This window comes from Oncorhynchus kisutch, linkage group LG29 (assembly GCF_002021735.2).
Source record: "Oncorhynchus kisutch isolate 150728-3 linkage group LG29, Okis_V2, whole genome shotgun sequence".
Classification (NCBI taxonomy): Eukaryota; Metazoa; Chordata; class Actinopteri; order Salmoniformes; family Salmonidae; genus Oncorhynchus; species Oncorhynchus kisutch.
In genome coordinates this window covers 12,923,687-12,945,729 of record NC_034202.2, presented here as the reverse complement: position 1 = coordinate 12,945,729, position 22,043 = coordinate 12,923,687, and the positions used below count along the sequence as shown (strand labels likewise).

The 22,043-nt window shown below is 42.9% G+C and overlaps 1 protein-coding gene across 3 annotated transcripts in view; it reads left to right on the top strand.

Annotated features, from left to right (window-relative positions):
• Nucleotides 1-22,043, top strand: part of LOC109874416 (divergent protein kinase domain 1B) — a 29,896-nt gene that overhangs the window by 6,750 nt on the left and 1,103 nt on the right. For all 3 annotated transcript variants that reach the window (XM_031808959.1, XM_020466303.2, XM_031808958.1), the window contains 4 exons: nucleotides 14,041-14,148; nucleotides 15,243-15,419; nucleotides 17,145-17,371; nucleotides 19,223-19,364. In XM_031808959.1, coding sequence (XP_031664819.1) covers nucleotides 14,041-14,148; nucleotides 15,243-15,419; nucleotides 17,145-17,371; nucleotides 19,223-19,364 — 654 coding nt within the window. The remainder of the gene's footprint in view (nucleotides 1-14,040; nucleotides 14,149-15,242; nucleotides 15,420-17,144; nucleotides 17,372-19,222; nucleotides 19,365-22,043) is intronic.

Sequence of the window (22,043 nt, the reverse complement as noted above, 5' to 3'; positions counted from 1 at the left end):
AGAGCTTGCGATAGGAGTCCGGAGATGTGGTAGAAAAAAAGGAGTCCAATATGCTCTGGGTTGATATCTCGCTGTGCAGACTGGGAGGTATTGACTGGGCTGAGGCTGGCTGGTGTCCGAGTTCACGTTGAAGACCGCTAGCAGTGGCTAGCTGACTACTAGCTAGTTAGCTGGCTAGCTTCTGATGGGGGTTCCAGTTCTAAAGTATAAAAATAGCAGATCTGTACCACATTGTGTGAGGTGGGTTGCAGGAGAGTATGTTCAGTCCGTAGATGGAAAGTGAGATTAAAATACACTGCTCAAAAAAATAAAGGGAACACTAAAATAACACATCCTAGATCTGAGTGAATGAAATATTGTCATTAAATATGTTTTTCTTTACATAGTTGAATGTGCTGACAACAAAATCACACAAATTATCAATGGAAATCAAATTGATCAACCCATGGAGGTCTGGATTTGGAGTCACACTCAAAATTCATGTCGAAAACTACACTACAGGCTGATCCAACTTTGATGTAATGTCCTTAAAACAAGTCAAAATGAGGCTCAGTAGTGTGTGTGGCCTCCACGTGCCTGTATGACCTCCCTACAACGCCTGGGCATGCTCCTGATGAGGTGGCGGATGGTCTCCTGAGGGATCTCCTCCCAGACCTGGACTAAAGCATCCGCCAAGTCCTGGACAGTCTGTGGTGCAACGTGGCGTTGGTGGATGGAGCGAGACATGATGTCCCAGATGTGCTCAATTGGATTCAGGTCTGGGGAATGGGCGGGCCAGTCCATAGCATCAATGCATTCCTCTTGCAGGAACTGCTGACGCACTCCAGCCACATGAGGTCTAGCATTGTCTTGCATTAGGAGGAACCCAAGGCCAACCGCACCAGCATATGGTCTCCCAAGGGGTCTGGGGATCTCATCTCTGTACCTAATGGCAGTCCGGCTACCTCTGGCGAGCACATGGAGGGCTGTGCGGCCCCCCAAAGAAATGCCACCCCACACCATGACTGACCCACCGCCAAACCGGTCATGCTGGAGGATGTTGCAGGCAGCAAAACGTTCTCCACGGCATCTCCAGACTCTGTCACGTCTGTCACAGGTGCTCAGTGGGAACCTGGTAAACATCCATTTATGGCCAGTTATGTAACCTCTAACATTGATGTATCCTGCAATAGATGTCATTAAATTGGTAATACCAATTTTAGTCTTCTGCTAATTAGAGGTCGACCGATTTTTAATCGGAATGGCCGATTTTAATTAGGACCGATTTCATAACAATCAGAAATCTGTATTTTTGGGTGCCGATTTGCCTATTTATTATTACATTTTTACACCTTTTATTTAATCTTTATTTAACTAGGCAAGTCAGTTAAGAACACATTGTTATTTTCAATGACGGACTAGGAACAGTGGGTTAACTGCCTTGTTCAGGGGCAGAAGGACAGATTTTCACCTTGTCAGCTCGGAGACTGCCTGTTACGCAAATGCAGTAAGCCAAGGTAAGTTGCTAGCTAGCATTAAACTTATCATAATCACTAGTTATCATCAACCATGTGTAGTTATTACTAGATATTATCTAGCGTGTCCTGCGTTGCATATAATCTGACTGAGCGGTGGTAGGCAGAAGCAGGCACGTAAACATTCATTCAAACAGCATTTTCGTGCGTTTTTCCAGCAGCTCGTTGTGTATCAAGCATTGCGCTGTTTATGACTTCAAGCCTATCAACTCCCGAGATGAGGCTCGTGTAACCGAAGTGAAATGGCTAGCTAGTTAACGCGCGCTAATTGTCGTTGTGTTGCTGGTTCGAGTCCAGGGAGGAGCGAGGAGAGGGACGGAAGCTCTAATGTTACTGGCAATACTAAAGTGCCTATAAGAACATCCAATAGTCAAAGGTTAATGAAATACAAATGGTATAGAGGGAAAGTCTTATAATTCCTATAACTACAACCTAAAACGTCTTACCTGGGAATATTGAAGACTCATGTTAAAAGGAACCACCAGCTTTCATATGTTCTCATGTTCTGAGCAAGGAACTGAAACGTTAGCTTTCTTACATGGCACATATTTTACATGGAACATATTGCACTTTTACTTTCTTCTCCAACACTTTGTTTTTGCATTATTTAAACAAAATTGAACATGTTTCATTATTTACTTGAGGCTAAATAGATTTTATTGATGTATTATATTAAAATAAGTGTTCATTCAGTATTGTTGTAATTGTCATTATTACAAATAAATAAAAATCGGCCGATTTAATCCGTATCAGCTTTTATGGTCCTCCAATGTATCGGCGTTGAAAAATCATAACCGGTCGACCTCTACTTCTAATGCATCTTAAGCAGGTTGACAAGTCTTGTCCTTAAGAGACAGTGCAATTGAGCAATTTCCTTGTAAGGACCCGACAGCGAGTGTGTAATCTGCCTCTACCATCAGTCCTATTAGCCAACATACAATCATTGGATAACAAAATAGACGAACTACGATCACGAATATCCTACCAACGGGACATTAAACTGTAATATCTTATGTTTCACCAAGTCGTGGCTGAACGACGACATGAATAACATACAGCTGGCGGGGTTTATGCTGCATCGGAAAGACAGAACAGCATTCTCCGGGAAGACAAGGGGTGGTGGACTGTGTGTATTTAGAAACAGCTGTTGCACGAAATCTAATTGTAAGGAAGTCTCGTGGTTTTGCTCACCTGAGGTAGACAATCTCATGATAACCTGTAGACCACACCAGTTACCAAGATAGTTCATTTATATTTTTGTAGTTCATTTATTTTTTTCGCAGCTATCTATTTACCACCACAAACCGATGCTGGCACGAACACCGCACTCAATGAGCTGTAAACGTCCATAAGCAAACAGGAAAACGCTCATCCAAAGGCTGTGCTCCTAGTGGCCGGGGACTTTAATGCAGGGAATCTTAAATCCGTTTTACCTCATTTCTACCAGCATGTTAAATGTGCATCTACCTTTACTCCCCACACAGATACACGTACAAAGCGCTCCATCGCCAATCATTTGGCAAATCTGATCATAATTCTATCCTCCTGATTCCTGCTTACAAGCAAAAAAGGAAGCAGGAAGCACCAGTGACTTAGTCAATAAAGTGGTCAGATGACGGTGATGCTAAGTTACAGGACTGTTTCGCTAGCACAAACTAAAATATGTTCTGGGATTCTTCCGATGGCATTGAGGAGTACACCACATCAGTCACTGGCTTCATCAATAAGTGCATCGATGACTTCATCCCCACAGTGATTGTACATAGTGCAGAGTTCCAAGATGGCGTAGCAGTCGTACTTGTGTTTTGTCTAGCCGTCCTTTCCCTTGTAAATATTGTTTTCCTCGTTTTTTTTCTGTATATACACTGCTCAAAAAAATAAAGGGAACACTTAAACGATAAACGGTTTCTGTAATTAATACACCCCTGGTTGCCAAAACAATGATTGATAGGCAGCTTGAACTTCTTCAATTCAATCGTCATTTGTAAAGTACACATACATTTGTCAACAGCCATCCACAACAACCACAGTCCATAAGGCACTATGTAGCCTAGATATCAATAATCATTTACATCAGTATTGCCCGTAGGCTACGTACCATTGCTGTTGTCCTTACTTCCAAGCAGTTATTCACTTTGGATACTGACAGCAGTCGCAACATTGGAAGACGTAGCTTGGACCTGTAGCCTACAAAAGCATATTCCTGTTATTTTCCCGCAATCCATGAATCGCATTTGGTGTGTCATCATAGTGGTCTCTTTGTGGTCAGACTCGCTCAGGAAGAACAAACTTAAATTTGTGCCTTTTTTCATGTCATTGACAAAACCTAAAGATGTCAAATTAATTTTTGCTCAAACATCCTTTCTGAATTTAAAGTAATCATCACATTTTTTAAGTATATGTAATCTGATTACAATATTTTAGCTGGTAACTGATTCGTTTTCTTGTAATCCGTTACTCCCCAACACTGTCCACACACACACACACCTTTGATTATTCACAGGTGCATCCACCCTTTATATGGCGACGGAAACTGTCAGATGGAAAGCATTAAAGAGGAAAAGGGAATCTGTATTGTATGTGTCAGTAGCTGCTGAGGGAAAGATCGTTCCTTTTATAATATTGTAGCAAATGGGGACCAGTTAAAAGTAATTAACAGAATGCCTGACAAGAGTAATTAACACTGGATGAGAAATCAGTGATGTAACAGAGTGACTGTGTCTGAAATGGCATCCTATTCCCTCTGGTCAAATGTTGTGCACTAAATAGGGATTAGGATGCCATTTCAGAGGTAGCTGGTATCTCTGGCTTGTCTGATAGCCCGGCCACAAGAGAAGTGACTCTCCTCTAGCTTCATTGTTCCCTGTGATAATCAGTGATGAGAAATAACCAAATATTACAGTGCCTTCAGAAAGTATTCATACCCCTTGATTTATTCCACATTTTGTTTTTACAGCCTGAATTCAAATTGGATTAAATCAACAACAAAAAAAATCACACATCTACACACAATACCCCACAATGACAAAGTAAAAACGTGTTTTTAGAAGCACCTTTTGACAGTGATTACAGCTGTGAGTCTTTCTGGGTAAGAGCTTTTCACACCTGGATTGTGCAACATTTGCCCATTTTATTCTTTTCAAAATTCTTCAAGCTCTGTCAAATTGTTTGTTGATCATTTCTAGACAACCATTTTCAGGTCGCCATAGATTTTTCAAGCAAATTGAAGTCAAAACTGTAACTAGGCCACTTCACTGTCTTCTTGGTAAGCAACTCCAGTGTATTTTTGGCCTTGTGCTTTAGGTGATTGTCCTGCTGAAAGGGGAATTCATCTCCCAGTGTCTGGTGGAAAGCAGACTGAACCAGGTTTGCCTCTAGGATTTTGCCTGTGCTTAGCTCCATTCCGTTTTATTTTTTTATCCTGAAAAACTCCCCAGTCTTTAACGATTACAAGTATACTCGTAGCATGATGCAGCCACCACTATGCTTGAAAATATCAAGAGTGGTACTCAGTAATGTATTGGATTTACCCCAAACATAACACTTTGTATTCAGGACAAAAAGTTAAATGCTTTGCCACATTTTTTTGTTGTATTACTTTAGTGCCTTGTTGCAAACATGATCCATGTTTTGGAATATTTTTATTCTGTACATGCTTCCTTTTCATTCTGCCAATTAGGTTAGTATTGTGGAGTACCAAAAAGGTTGTTGATCCATTCTCAGTTTTCTCCTATCACAGCCATTAATTAAACTCAAACTGTTTTAAAGTCACCATGGGCCTCATCGTGAAATCCCTAAGTGGTTTCCTTCCACTCCGACAACTGAGTTTGGAAGGACGCCTGTATTGTGGTAGTGACTGGGTGTATTGATACACCATCCATTAATTACTTCACTATGCTCAAATGGATATTCAATGTCTGCTTTTTTAAATTTTATTTTACCTATCTACCAATAGGTGCCCTTTTGTATGAGGCATTGGAAAACCTCCCTGGTCTTTGTGGTTGAATCAGATAATTACAGATGTGTGTATTTGTACAGTATGTGTGGGGTACAGAGATGAGAGTTGTTCAAAAATCATGTTAAACACTTATTGCACACAGTGATTCCATGCAACATGTCATTTTTAAGCAAATAATGACTTATTTAGGCCATAACAAAGGGGTTGAATACTTATTGACTCAAGACATTTTAGCATTTCATTTTTCATATAAAAAAAATCTTTGGTAAACATAATTCCACTTTGTTATATGGGGTATTGTGTCGGCCAGTGACCCCCAAAAAATCACTCTGTAATACAACGAATTATGGAAAGTCAAGGAGTGTGAATTCTTTCTGAAGGCTCTCAGAAGTGGATGGGAGTGCTTGTGTTTGTTGCTCAGCTGTCAGCGCACACATTGAAGTAGTAAAGGATCATGAGAGAAAAAGAGACTAAGTGTGAAGATTAATGGACAGCCTGAGGTGGTCCTGTTTTGGTTTCTCGATCTTTGTATTTTGATGAATACGGCAGCACTGGTTGTGCCCAACTCTTCTTTGTGCTGCGAGAGGAAGGCCGGCTCTCTCGGGACATACAAGACATTGAAAACAGTGTCTGAGAGAAGAAACAAGGAGAGATGAGAGGAAGGGAAGGAGGATTGTTCTGCCTCAAAGCACAAAAAAGTTTTCGACCCCCACCATCTCAGATTGTGCTGAGTTTGTTTCTGTAGTTAGAAATATTGACATTAGTATTCTGACGGTATTCTAACAGTATTTTGTTGCAATGTAATTTGATCTGTGCTAAATAAATCTAATTGCACTCAAATTGGCCATTTTAATTTATAAGGTTCATATAATCTTCAATAAATATAGTACCTGACATCCGATTTGGAACATAATTCTTCCTATCAATGATTAAGACATGCGGAATCGAATAAAATGCTCAAAAGCCAACCACGGACCCTCCATACCCCACTCTAATCCCACCCCAAATGATATTAGATCGAAGTTTACACAAGGGAACGTTACACAAAGTAGTGTGGTGCAGTGGCAAGGAGTATTTCTCCTTCATCCTTTAATGTATTCCCTGTGAATATGTTGTTTTTTCGCTGTTCAGAGAAATTAGCCATTGAAGTCACATGCATTATTTACCATTATATTAGTGTGGAAGTACTAGGTTTTGCTCACTATATGCCGCTGTTTCTGCTATTGCCACGTCCTTTTCCACTTTGCTGGTCTCTTGTGTTTTATTAAATGGATACCTCTACCCAACATTGAGCAGAAAACCAATAGAATTGTTCTCATGATGAAAATAAGTTGGGGTCATCCTCATTCAAGCCAGTCCTCTGTGAAAGCAAATCAGTTTGTCCTTCTCTTAGGTTTAATCTGTGTCAAGGAATCGGCCACTCTGTGTGGTTTATTCCCTTAAAAAATATCTGGATTAGTTAGACCATCCCTGGTGAACAAGCAAACCATTAGGCTACAGCAGTTGTAAGTACATTTACATTTTAATCATTAAGCAGATGCTCTTCTGCAGAGCGACTTACTGGAGCAATTAGGGTTAAGTTCCTTTCTCACCTGGGTACTATATTTGTTGAATATTATGTGAATCCTATAAATTAAAAGGGCCAGTTTGGGTGTGATGAATAAGCTTAATTTGCCAGCTATCAAATACCGTCTTGTACATAAAACATCCTCCGCGAATATGGCAAGCGGGCATTTTTTGAAATAAGGAAAAATAAGCATACGGTCTTCATAAAAGCACAATTTTCCACCAAAATGCTAGAGTGGCTAATGGTACTTCCTGATGTTCAACCAATCCGGTTGCAGCAGTCTTATTGTTTACCCCTGGCTCAACCCCGTGTGCAACATCGGGAAGTAGCATTAGCCACTTTAGCATGGTGGTGGATTTCTATTTTCATTAAGACAGTACACATGTTTTTTTTGTTCGGTGGCTTGCCAATAAAGCTAGTCAAGGAGGAAATTGACGCCCTTGCAGCCTGAATGCAAGATGTTTTATGTACGAGCCTGTCAGCAAGGCACACGTGTATAGCTGGCTGCATACATTCCGGTTAGATGCAGATGACAAACAACATAGAAGGAATAATGGCGCCATTGTTCGGCCGGTTGGGCTACTTGACTTGAATGATGCAATTCATATTCCACTTTCAAAAAATATAACATGACATTCTAATGAACAAATCCCCTTGTCATTTTACAAGATATAAACCACAGTAACATTTTAATTTGGGAGGTGTTTCATGTTTTACATATGTGAAGTCTCAATCTGACAAACAAGTGCACGTAATTAGGCACGCTTCTCCCATTTATTTTGTGTGAAATTGCGCAAACTCAAAAATAACACAGTGCTGGGATTCCATTTTGTTCTGGAGCCGGCAGATTTGCTGGCTCGGTCTGAGTTGTTATTGGAGGGTCTAAGTATCCCCTACACCCTCCCTAATTTTCACTCCCTTAGCTTTGTGGACACTTGTGCATATGGCGGAGGCGAGGGCCGAGGATAAGGGGGTAATTTGGGATTCAGTGTGTGTGTAAGAGTGTTGGCAATCTTTTGCGTACTCCCAGGGTAATCTGCACATTACTGCGACATTAAGGACAACTACAGTAGCTGGGTCTGCAGAAATACTGCACATTACCCCCCCCCCTCCAAAAAAGGAAGATAAACAAATACTTTTAAAAAGTCCTTTCATTGGTTTGCTCGCAGTCCAAAGTGTGCAAAATGAAGTCATATTACCATAGCAACCACCATACAGTGGAGGAGGTCACAGCCTATGGTCTTTAGTCTTTCTTTTTGTTTGGTATGATTCATGCTGTTTGGGTGGATCTCCTTTTACTGGAGCTAGCTCTTAGAACAGTGGAGTTAGCTCCAGGCTGGCAGGGTGCCTGGATGTTTCCCAAACAAGATTATCTCACACCCCACAGCTATGTTATGCTGTGGTTAGGGTTGGAAAGGGTCAGAAAGGTTCCGGTAAATATCTGGACATTTTCCATGGGAAGTTTTAAGCCTGGGAATTTGGGGAATTGGTCTTGAATCATCAAAATAGTTAGCGTATAACTGTGAACCTTTTTTTGTGAGACACACAAGGCAATTCTAGGTCTTGTGGCATATTTTGGTTAAACTATCCCCAATTCAATGGAATTGCAACCCTCTGCATGCACAGTGCATTCTTCCATCACATGTGCACTGCACTCTTCCATCATATGTACAGCTGATTCTCAAGATCTTGCACACTAATGAGATGCTATTGAACCCACACTACTGCACTGTTTGTTTTTTGTTAACTAGTAAATAGTAGCCTACAGCAAAGTGTGTTTTAAATCATTTCTAACATGTTAACAATTTCTGCAAGTTAGTTTTTGCTACCATGTGGGATTTAACTTGCTTGAGCCTGCTAACTGAGTGTTAGTTCACCTGTTTCCATACATGTTTCATTTTAAAACATTTCTTACAAATGAGTTTTTAATCTAACTATTTATCTGTACATGGAATTGTATTTCTTTTTTCTTCTTCTAATCTTTACAGGAAAATGTCACAGGAACTATCTGATGTGTGGAGATTTTTTACTGCAGCTAATGTAGAAGGAAAAGCTGTGTACATTTGCAAATACTGTGCCAAATCATATGTGAAGAATGCAACAAAGGTGCAGAATCATCTGGCCAAGTGCATAAATTCCCTCAGAGCTCACAACAAGCAGTCTGACAAAAGTCCTTCTACCTCTATTATGAGGTGAAAATGATTAATCAGACACCTTATCGATAGCAACAGCTCATGGTTCTCCTGGAATTAGAAGTTTATTTGACTCAATGGAGGACCGTAGTCAGAAATGCTGATAAATGTCTTGCTCGAGCTGTGTATGCAACTGGTTCACCTCTGATGCTCACAGGCAATGTATATTGGAAGAGATTTCTGAATGTTCTTCACCCAGCATACACCCCTCCAACCAGACATGACATTTATCTACTAATTTGCTGGATGCAGAGTTCAACAGAATTCAAGTGAAGGTCAAGCAAATCATCGAGAAAGCAGACTATTGCAATAATCTCTGATGGGTGGTCAAAATGTTCGTTGGCAAGGAATAATTAACTCCATCTCCACCCTCAACCAGTATTCTACAAGAGCACAGACACAACGGACAGACACACTGGTCTACATTGCAGATGAGCTGAAGGCAGTCGTCAATGACCTTGAACCACAGAAGGTATTTGCACTGGTGACAGACAATGCTGTGAACATAAAGGCTGCTTGGTCTAAAGTGGAGGAGTCCTACCCTCACATCACATGCATTGAATCTGCTGCTCAGGGACATCATGGTACTGAAAACAATAGATACACTCTACAAGAGAGCCAAGGATATGGTTGGGTATGTGAAGCGTCGTCAAGTTATAGCAGCAATCTACCTCACCAAGCAAAGTGAGAAGAATAAGAGCACCACATTGAAGCTGCCCAGCAACACCCATTGGGGTGGTGTTGTCATCATGTTTGACAGTATCCTGGAGGGAAGGAGTCTCTCCAAGATATGGCTAGATCACAGTCTGCCAATATGGACAGCCCCATCAAGAGGATCCTCCTGATGCATTTTGGGAGAGAGTGGTAAGCAGCCTGAAACTCCTGAAACCTGTAGCCATTGCATGGATTGATGGAGACAATGCCATCCTGTCTTTTTATTTTTTAATTTTATTTCACCTTTATTTAACCAGGTAGGCTAGCTGAGAACAAGTTCTCATTTGCAACTGCGACCTGGCCAAGATAAAGCATAGCAGTGTGAGCAGACAACAAAGAGTTACACATGGAGTAAACAATTAACAAGTCAATAACACAGTAGAAAACAAAGGGGGAGTCTATATACAATGTGTGCAAAAGGCATGAGGAGGTAGGCAAATAATTACAATTTTGCAGATTAACACTGGAGTGATGAATGATCAGATGGTCATGTACAGGTAGAGATATTGGTGTGCAAAAGAGCAGAAAAGTAAATAAATAAAAACAGTATGGGGATGAGGTAGGTGAAAAAGGGTGGGCTATTTACCAATAGACTATGTACAGCTGCAGCGATCGGTTAGCTGCTCAGATAGCTGATGTTTGAAGTTGGTGAGGGAGATAAGTCTCCAACTTCAGCGATTTTTTTTTTTGCAATTCGTTCCAGTCACAGGCAGCAGAGTACTGGAACGAAAGGCGGCCAAATGAGGTGTTGGCTTTAGGGATGATCAGTGAGATACACCTGCTGGAGCGCGTGCTACGGATGGGTGTTGCCATCGTGACCAGTGAGCTGAGATAAGTCGGAGCTTTACCTAGCATGGACTTGTAGATGACCTGGAGCCAGTGGGTCTGGCGACGAATATGTAGCGAGGGCCAGCCGACTAGAGCATACAAGTCGCAGTGGTGGGTGGTATAAGGTGCTTTAGTGACAAAACGGATGGCACTGTGATAAACTGCATCCAGTTTGCTGAGTAGGGTGTTGGAAGCCATTTTGTAGATGACATCGCCGAAGTCGAGGATCGGTAGGATAGTCAGTTTTACTAGGGTAAGCTTGGCGGCGTGAGTGAAGGAGGCTTTGTTGCGGAATAGAAAGCCGACTCTTGATTTGATTTTCGATTGGAGATGTTTGATATGAGTCTGGAAGGAGAGTTTGCAGTCTAGCCAGACACCTAGGTACTTATAGACGTCCACATATTCTAGGTCGGAACCATCCAGGGTGGTGATGCTAGTCGGGCATGCGGGTGCAGGCAGCGACCGGTTGAAAAGCATGCATTTGGTTTTACTAGCGTTTAAGAGCAGTTGGAGGCCACGGAAGGGGTGTTGTATGGCATTGAAGCTTGTTTGGAGGTTAGATAGCACAGTGTCCAAAGACGGGCCGAAAGTATATAGAATGGTGTCGTCTGCGTAGAGGTGGATCAGGGAATTGCCCGCAGCAAGAGCAACATCATTGATATACACAGAGAAAAGAGTCGGCCCGAGAATTGAACCCTGTGGCACCCCCATAGAGACTGCCAGAGGACCAGACAGCATGCCCTCCGATTTGACGCACTGAACTCTGTCTGCAAAGTAATTGGTGAACCAGGCAAGGCAGTCATCCGAAAAACCGAGGCTCCTGAGTCTGCCGATAAGAATATGGTGATTGACAGAGTCGAAAGCCTTGGCAAGGTCGATGAAGACGGCTGCACAGTACTGTCTTTTATCGATGGCGGTTATGATATCGTTGAGTACCTTGAGTGTGGCTGAGGTGCACCCATGACCGGCTCGGAAACCAGATTGCACAGCGGAGAAGGTACGGTGGGATTCGAGATGGTCAGTGACCTGTTTGTTGACTTGGCTTTCAAAGACCTTAGATAGGCAGGGCAGGATGGATATAGGTCTGATGTTCAGACTCTGCTTACAGATGAAAGAGAAGAAATCGGTACTGCCCTGCCCACTTCACTGTTGCTCCAAGCAGAGGAAACTGCAGTTCTGAAATGCATCAAAAAGCATGAAGACTTCTGCCTGAAGCCCATGTATGCCGCAGTGTACATGTTGGACCCCAAGTAAGTGGGAAAAACATGACTTGTTTAAAAATGTTTAAAAAATGACAACTTTAATGGAAAAGTGGTGCGTGCATATGTATTCACCCCCTTTGCTATGAAGCCCCTAAATAAGATCTGGTGCAACCAATTATCTTTAGAAGTCACAATTAATTAGATTGCACACAAGTGGACTTTAAGTGTCACATGATCTGTCACATGATCTGTGTCTATATACACTTGTTCTGAAAGGCAACAGAGTCTGCAACACCACTAAGCAAGAGGCACCACCAAGCAAATGGCACTATGAAGACCAAGGAGCTCTCCAAACAGGTCAGGGACAAAGTTGTGGAGAAGTACAGATCAGGGCTGGGTTATAAAAAAATATATGGCACCACAACAAACCTGCCAAGAGGGCTGCCCACCAAAACTCACGGACCAGTCAAGGAGGGCATTACTCAGAGAGTCAACAAAGAGACCAAAGATAACCCTGAAGGATCTGCAAAGCTCCACAGTGGAGATTGGAGTATCTGTCCACTTTAAGCCGTACACTCCACAGAGCTGGGCTTTACAGAAGAGTGGCCAGAAAAAAAGAAGCAAACATGTTTGGTGTTCGCCTGTGGGAGACTCCTCAAACATATGGAAGAATGTACTCTGGTCAGATGGGACTCGAATTGAGCTTTTTGGCCATCAAGGAAAACGCTATGTCTGGTGCAAACCCAACACTTCTCATCACCCTGAGACGATCATCCCCACAGCTGTGGGGATGTTTTTCATCGGCAAGGACATGGAAACGGGTCATAATTGAAGGAATGATGGATGAAGCTAAATACAGGGAAATTCTTGAGGGAAATATGTTTCAGTCTTTCAGAGATTTGAGACTGGGACGGAGGTTCACCTTCTAGCAGGACAATGACCCAGCATACTGATGAAGCAACCCTTGAGTGCTTTAAGGGGAAACATTTTAAAAGTCTTGGAATGGCCTAGTCAAAGGTCAGACCTCAATCCAATTGAGCATCTGTGGTATGACTTAAAGATTGCTGTACACCAGCGGAACCCAACCAACTTGAAGTTGAGTTTTTTCTTGTCTTATTTCTTGTAAAAAATATGTTGCATGTTGGGTAAATCAATTTTAATTCCAGGGTGTAAGGCAACAAAATAGGAAAAATGCCAGAGGTGGTGGATACTTTCGCAAGCCACTGTACGTATGGTCACAACATCGTCGATGCACTTATTAATGAAGCCGGTAACTGATGTGAACTCCTCAATGCCATCGGATTAATCCCTGAACATATCCCAGTCCTGTAGCTCAGCGTCCACTTCATTGGACCACTTCCGTATTGAGCGCGTCACTGGTACTTCCTGTTTTGAGTTTTTGCTTGTAAGCTGGAATCAGGAGGATAGAGTTATGGCCCTCTGTATGCGTCTCTGTCTGTGGAGTAAAGGTGATCTAGAGTTTTTATCCCTTTTTAGTTGCACAGGTGACATGTTGGTAAAATAGATTTCAGTTTCCCTTCATTAAAATCGCCGGGCGCTGGGCGCGCCGCCTCTGGATGAGCATTTTCTTGTTTGCTTATGGCCCTATACAGCTCATTGAGTGTGGTCTTAGTGCCTGCATCAGTTTGTGGTGGTAAATGGACAGCTGCAAAAAATACAGATAAACAGCCTTGGTAAATAGTAAATAGATATGGTATCAAGAACAAGAAGAAATGAGCTGAAACGAGCCACTTACAATTCCCCCAATTGTCATTAGCAATCAGGCCATTCAGAATCACAAAAGCACGCTGGCTTCTGCCCCATGGAAGCACAGCTAACCCATCCATAACTCACTAGAACAGAGAATCTCACGGGGTGAAAATAAAAAAATCCTGACTTTACATCCATGTGGGAATCTTGAAATTCCTATTTGACATCTACAGTATACATGATTTGCATGCGGTTGGGATTTGGGCCATAGTACATATGAGCACAAGATTGTAGGATCCTTGGGTCCTCTTCCTGTTGATTAATGTATTTCTGGTTTCATGTCTGTCTGTGCCAGTGTGACCACTACAGAAGCGGCATTGTCTCAGGGTCGTCCTGCAAGGCCTTATGTGAGGAAAGGACTCTGACCCTGCAGCGATGCATGTCCACCTCCTCCACACATCAGGTAGGTAACACACACACACACACACACACCAGGTAATATGCACACACAGCCCTACCAGCTGCCAACCACATCTCACAAGGTACAACCACCTTACACCGGCTAATCTTGCTCGCCAGACTTGACAGCTGATGTAAAGGTAGCTGGAGTATATTTCAGTAAACATACACATGCACGCATACCACTTGACAAAACCACACACACTACCTACTCTACCTAATGACTGTCTATCTGGGGCGGCAGGTAGCCTAGTGGTTAACGCGTTGGACTTGTAACCGAAAGGTTGCCAGATTGATTCCCCAAGCTGACAGGGTAAAAATCTCGTTCTGCCCCTGAACAAGGCAGTTAACCCCTAGGCCGTAATTGAAAATAAGAATTTATTCATTAACTCAAATCAAATCAAATTTATTTATATAGCCCTTCGTACATCAGCTGATATCTCAAAGTGCTGTACAGAAACCCAGCCTAAAACCCCAAACAGCAAGCAATGCAGGTGTAGAAGCACGGTGGCTAGGAAAAACTCCCTAGAAAGGCCAATACCTAGGAAGAAACCTAGAGAGGAACCAGGCTATGTGGGGTGGCCAGTCCTCTTCTGGCTGTGCCGGGTGGAGATTATAACAGAACATGGCCAAGATGTTCAAATGTTCATAAATGACCAGCATGGTCGAATAATAATAAGGCAGAACAGTTGAAACTAGAGCAGCAGCACAGTCAGGTGGAAGTTGAAACTGGAGCAGCAGCATGGCCAGGTGGACTGGGGACAGCAAGGAGTCATCATGTCAGGTAGTCCTGGGGCATGGTCCTAGGGCTCAGGTCCTCCGAGAGAGAGAAAGAAAGAGAGAAGGAGAGAATTAGAGAACGCACACTTAGATTCACACAGGACACCGAATAGGACAGGAGAAGTACTCCAGATATAACAAACTGACCCCAGCCCCCCGACACATAAACTACTGCAGCATAAATACTGGAGGCTGAGACAGGAGGGGGTCAGGAGACACTGTGGCCCCATCCGAGGACACCCCTCGGATGTGTAACTGACTTGCCTGGTTAAATAAAGATTACATTTAAAAATGAAGAAAAAAAATCTGTGTTTGTAGGTGTACAGTGGTGTGTGGAAGGAGAGGCCTGTGGTCATTAAGTGTGGTCTGGAGGAGCCTCTGAAGGGAGACGGTGCTCCTGACTCTGTACTGAGACAGGAAATGACCCTGTATGACAAGCCCACCCGTGGGACCTCCATGGACGAGTTCAGAGAGATGCTGCACAGCTTTCTGAAGGTCTGGTTGCTCATTTCCCTTCATCTCAGTCCTCACAATTTGATTAGATATAACTTTCCACAACAGAACTGGTGTTTTTTGGTCAGGCAGTACAGGAAGTATTAGACAGGCACATTTCAATACAGTACTATCACACAAAATAATGCTACTTGTAGTATTATGAGGAATTTTACAGATTATTTTTTTTTACTGTATTTACGCATTGCTATAATAGAAAAGTGAGGTGAGGACCATAATTGGAAATTAGTTTGACCTTGTGGCGGAGGGAAATTAGGGCATGTTGATACAGTATATTGAGTCGGAAGCTAACATAACATGGTAACTGATAATCACTGTGACGCTGAGTCTCTCTGAGGGACGGTTCCTCTGTAGACAGGCTTCATGTAGCTGGTGCTGGAAATGAACAAAGGCAGGGCAGAGTGACCTTGTTACTAGTGTGTGTGCTGTCAGAATGCTGCTGGCTCCCCAGAGAGAGAGATTGGAAAAGAAAGAGAAAAGAGGGAGGAGGGGTTAGTGTGCGATGGAAGGAGGCAGTAGACGTAGGGGGAGAATCTCAATTGCATACTCATGTCCTCTCTTCTCACCTCATTCTCAAACCCCATTGGAGGAGAATGTCAGAGGGTAGGGACCTCTGGCTTTCTCGTCCAATGGGTTTTGAGAAGGAGGCGAGGAAAGAGGACACGAGTATGCAATTGATATTCTCCCATGGAGTGTGCGTGATGGAAGGAGGCGGTAGGGGGAAGTGAGAGAGAGCAAGAAGCTAGGGGTTAAAGCCCTGTGTCAAATATAGCGCAAGACAAGGTGCTGAAATAGCAGTCATTTTCAGCACAATGGCTCCACTCAACTGTAGTGAGATCGAATCATATTAGTGTCACCCCCTGCCAATTATCTAATGGAAGTCACATGTAAGAAATCCAGCACATTTCAATCATGCCACAGTCTTGTTTTTATTATAGTGTGTATGACTATATGAACTCAAAAGTGACATGTTTAGTTTCTCTCTTTACATAGCATTATATACAATGAGTGTATAAAACATTAGGAACACCTGCTCTTTCTATGACAGACTGGCCAGGTGAAAGCTCTGAACCCTTTATTGATGTCACTTGTTTAATCCACTTCAGTCAGTGTAGATGAAGGGGAGGAGACCGGTTCAATGATTTTTAAGCTTTGAGACAGTTGAGACAAGGATTGTATATGTGTTGAGACAAGGATTGTACATGTGTCATTCAGAGAGTGAATGGGAAAGACAAAATATTTAAGTGCCTTTGAACGGGGTATGGTAGTAGGTGCCAGGCGCACCGTTTTGTGTCAAGAACTGCAATGCTGCTGGGTTTTTCACACTCAAAAGTCTCCCGTGTGTATCAAGAATGGTTCACCACCCAAAAGATATCCAGCCAACTTGACACAACTGTGGGAAGCATTGCAGTCTACATGGGCCAGCATCCTTGTGGAACGCTTTCGACACCTTGTAGAGTCCATGCCCCGATGAATTGAGGCTGTTCTGAGGGCAAAACGGGGTGCAACTCAATATTAGGAAGGTGTTTGTAATTTTTGTACATGCAGTGTATATTTAAACTTGTTTTCTAGTCTTAACTGGCTGATACTTACCCCCCTTGTGTAGTTGACGGAAAGTATAACATAAGCTATGCAAGGTTTGAAATTTTACTGTCACCTGTAAACATTTACTCACTTCATATTTTCTTCTCTCCATCCTCCCTGCAGTCTAACCTAGGGGAGCAGCCCTCTCTCACCACCTTGGTAGGGCGTGTCATCACCCTGGCTGACGTCAACAAGGACGGCAAGGTGTCCCTGGCCGAGGCCAAGTCTGTGTGGGCTCTCCTCCAGATTAACGAGTTCTTGCTGATGGTGGCTCTGCAGGAGAAGGAGCATACCCCTAAACTCTTGGGCTTCTGCGGGGACCTGTACGTTACTGAGCGCGTGAGCCACAGGTGAGGACCACTTTGGAATCAGAGTGATTTATTACAATGCAACAAATATTGTTCTGGTTTTCTCTTGGCTTTGTGACCAACAAGTCAGTCCAATTTATGTTTTAATATCCTCTGGGATCAAGTGCATGTCTTGTTTATTTAGACCCATTTCCTGGCCGCATCATCAAAAAATTGCACTCGCCGTTTCGAATCAGAAAGGGTTTAGTTTACATTCATGGGAGTGGATACAGAATCCTCTGACTTCAAATGCAGCTCGCGCAAGTTAACAAACACGTAGTCAGATGGTTATCTGATGGTTGTTGTCTACATACATCACCGATGTCATCGGAGGATGGATTACCGAGCAAATTAGCAAGGTGCAATATCACAAATAGAGCTCGATAAAGCCTGAAGAATAATATACCTGTTGAACATAGCCATCAGACTTGCGTGTTCTCATGGTCATCACTAACTCACTGCTAAGTTTATCAAGGTCCTGACATCAGTTAGCTACCGTGCTAGAGCTTTGGTGTAAGGATGTGCATGCATCACTCCAACTTGACATTTGCTTGTAAACAAAAAACAAATGATAGTCCCACTAAGTGCAAACCAGATGGGATGCTGCATCGCTGCAGAATGCTGTGGTAGCCATGCTGGTTAAGTGTGCTTTGAATTCTAGATAAGTGTCACCAGCAAAGCACCCCCACAACATCACACCTTCTCCCCAATGCTTCACGGTGGGAACCACACAAATAAAATAAAATGTTATTGTTCACATACACATGGTTAGCAGATGTTATTGCGAGTGTAGCAGAGATCATCCGTTCACCAACTCTGCGTCTCACAAAGACACGGCGGTTGGAACCAAAATTTGGACTCATCAGACCAAAGGACAGATTTCCACCTGTCTAATGTCCATTGCTTGTGTTTCTTGGCCCAAGCAAGTCTCTTCTTATTATTGGTGTCCTTTAGTAGTGGTTTCTTTGCAGAAATTCGACCATGATGGCCTGATTTCACACAGTCTCCCCTGAACAGTTGATGTTGATGTGTCTTTTACTTGAACTCTATGAAGAATTTGGGCTGCAATCTGAGGTGCAGTTAATTGCTGATTTCTGAGGCTGGTAACTCTAATGAACTTATCCTCTGCAGCAGAGGTAACTGGGTCTTCATGAGAGCCACTTTCATCATAGCGCTTGATGGTTTTTGCAACTGCACTTGAGGAAACCTTCAAAGTTCTTGAAATCTTCTGGATTGACTGACCTTCATCTCTTTAAAGTAATGATGGAATGTTGTTTCTCTTTGCTTATTTGAGCTGTTCTTGCCATAATATGGACTTGGTATTTTACCAAATAGGGCTATCTTCTGTATACCACCCGATAGGTAGCCTAGTAGTTCGAGCGTTGGGCCAGCAACCGAAAGGTTGGTGGATCGAATCCCGAGCTGACAAGGTAAAAATCCGTTGTGCCCCTGAACAAGGCAGTTAACTAGGCTGTTAACTAGTTCCTAGGCTGTCATTGTAAATATGTTATGTTAATTCAAGTGCATTTCAGGTGACTACCTAATGAAACTGTTTGAGATAATTCGAAAAGTGTGCAAGGCCGTCATCGAGTCCAAGGGTGGCTACTTTGAAGTTTCTCAAATATAAAATATATTTTGATTTAACACTTTTTTTGGGGGGGTTACTACATCATTCCATATGTGTTATTTCATAGTTTTGATGTCTTCAGTATTCTACAATGATGAAAATGGTCAAAATAAAGAAAAACCCTTGAATGAGTAGGTGTGTCCAAACTTTTGACTGGTAGTGTGTGTGTGTGTGTGTGTTTGTGTGTCCATTTTTTTTTTTTACCCCAAATAACATTCAATTCACAGCTCCCTCTACAGGCTGGAGGTCCCCAGCTACCTGCAAGCGTTAGTCCCGGAGGCCCTAAGCTCCAGCATGAACCAGTGGCTGGCCCCGGCGTGGCCCCGGAGGGCCCGCATCACCATCGGCCTGCTGGAGTTCATAGAAGAGGTAAAGATAAGATACTGACCGTGTCTGAATGCCCATATACCGTATTACATACCATGTACTCAATGTTGCATACTATTTAGCACGTACCATTTAGTAAAAGGTATGCAGTATGCCACGGCTGAATAAAGAGCATGATCATTACACAGGTGCACCTTGTGCCAGGGACAATTAAAAGGCCACTCTAAAATGTGAAGTTGTGTCACAACACAATGGCATAAATGTCTCAAGTTTTGAAGGAGTGTGCACTTGGACATTCCTGCAGTCAGCATGCCACCAGAGCTGTTGCTAGAGAATTGATTGTTCATTTCTCTACCATAATCCCCCTCCGTCGTTTTAGAGAATTTGGCAGTACGTCCAACCGGCCTCACAACCGCAGACAACGTGTATGGTGTCGTGTGGGCGAGCGATTTGCTGATGTGAACATTATGAACAGAGTGACCCTTGGTGACGGTGGGGTTACAGTATGGGCAGGCATAAGTTACGGACATCGAACACAATTGCATGTTATCAATGGCAATTTGAATGTACAGAGAAACTGACAAGGTCATGAGGCCCATTGTCGTGCCATTCATCCGCTGCCATCATGTTTCAGCCTGATAAAATCATGGCCCCATGTCGCATAGAAAATGGCAGTTCTTCCATGGCCTGTATACTCACCAGACATGTCACTCATTGAGCACGTTTGGGATGCTCTGTATCGACGTGTACGACAGCGTGTTCCAGTTCCTGACAATATCCAGCAACTTCGCACAGCCATTGGAGTGGAGTGGGACAACATTCCACAGGCCACAAACAACGGCCTGATGAATTCAATGCTAAGGAGATGTCGCGCTGCATGAGGCAAATGGCGGTCACACCAGATACTGACTGGTTTTCTGATCCGCGCCCCTACTTTTTTTGTTTTTAAGGTATCTGTGATCAATGGCCCGTTGTGTCAAGTCACTCTGGTTCACACTGACCGTGTGCAATGCCATAATCATATTAAGCTTTAGCCCCCATCCAAACTCATTTCATAAAAAGCCTCTTTAAGACATGATTACCTACACATACTGACCAGCTCAAATAGAAGTGTGCTACAATGGCAGACCAATCCAAACTCCTCTCTCAGCATGTCCAGCCCACTCATTATCTCAGCCAATCATGGCTAGCGGGAAGGTTGCTCACTTTTTCTGTGGCTTAATTTGACAATCTTATTTACAGATGGCATACAAGTGACCCTCTACTTTCCTGAAACGGGTCACATATCTGTAATCCCAGTCATGTGAAATCCATAGATTAGGGCCTTTTTATATTTTTTGGTTCAGTATAAGTAGCCTACAAAGCAAAAACAATCCATATTTTCAAATCAAAAGGCCTGATTAACATAAGGAAGCCACATCCTGAGTGCCCAGTGCCAACACATTCAGAAATCAAAAGATGGTTTAGTGTTTAGTTTAAAAGCTATGACAAAGGCCAAGAAACACTTAAATAAGAGAACAGAATCTACTATGGATGAAACATTTTTAAAGACTTTTCAAAGATGTTGCCTAGGATGCAATACTCATGATCATTTTTTAAAGCAGAACAACAACGACTTCACTTACATTTGAACACCACCGTAGAAGCTTCCCAATTAAGTAGCCTAGTTTTGTTGTTTGGCTACTTGAAGAGAACCAGCGCCTATAATTCACAGTCCACCTCTTCCAATGCATTATGCATCATAAACTCAGCAAAAAAAAGTGACGTTCTCTCACTGTCAACTGCATTTATTTTCAGCAAACTTAACATGTGTAAATATTTGTAGGAACATAAGATTCAACAAATGAGACAAACTGAACAAGTTCCACAGACATGTGACTAACAGAAATTGAATAATGTGTCCCTGAACAAGGGGGGGTCAAAATCAAAAGTAACAGTCAATGCAACTGGTGGCCACACCAGATACTAAGTACTGCAGTGCATCTCCTTCTCATGGACTGCACCAGATTTGCCAGTTCTTGCTGTGAGATGTTTCTCCACTCTTCCACCAAGGCACCTGCAAGTTTCCGGACATTTCTGGGGGGAATGGCCCTAGCCCTCACCCTCCGATCCGACAGGTCCCAGACATGCTCAATGGGATTGAGATCTGGGCTCATCGCTGGCCATGGCAGACACTGACATTCCGGTCTTGCAGGGAATCACGCACAGAACGAGCAGTATGGCTGGTGGCATTGTCATGCTGGAGGGTCATGTCAGGATGAGCCTGCAGGAAGGGTACCACATGAGGGAGGAGGATGTCTTCCCTGTAACGCACAGCGTTGAGATTGCATGCAATGACAACAAGCTCAGTCCGATGATGCTGTGACACACCACCCCAGACAGTCAGTAGAAAGGCCTCTTTAGTGTCCTAAGTTGTCATAACTGTGACCTTGATTGCCTACCTTCCGTAAACTGTTAATGTCTTAACGACTTTTCCACAGGTGCATGTTCATTAATTGTTTATGGTTCATTGAACAAGCACGGGAAGTGTTTAAACCCTTTCCAATGAACATCTGTGAAGTTATTTGGATTTTTACAAATTATCTTTGAAAGACCGGGTCCTGAATGAGACGTGTCTTGTTTTGCTGAGTTTATTTTACCAGACGAAGAGCCGAAATTAGTATACATCCGGGCATTTAAACCATACTCCATTTTCAAAAATTCACATACTATGAAAAGCTT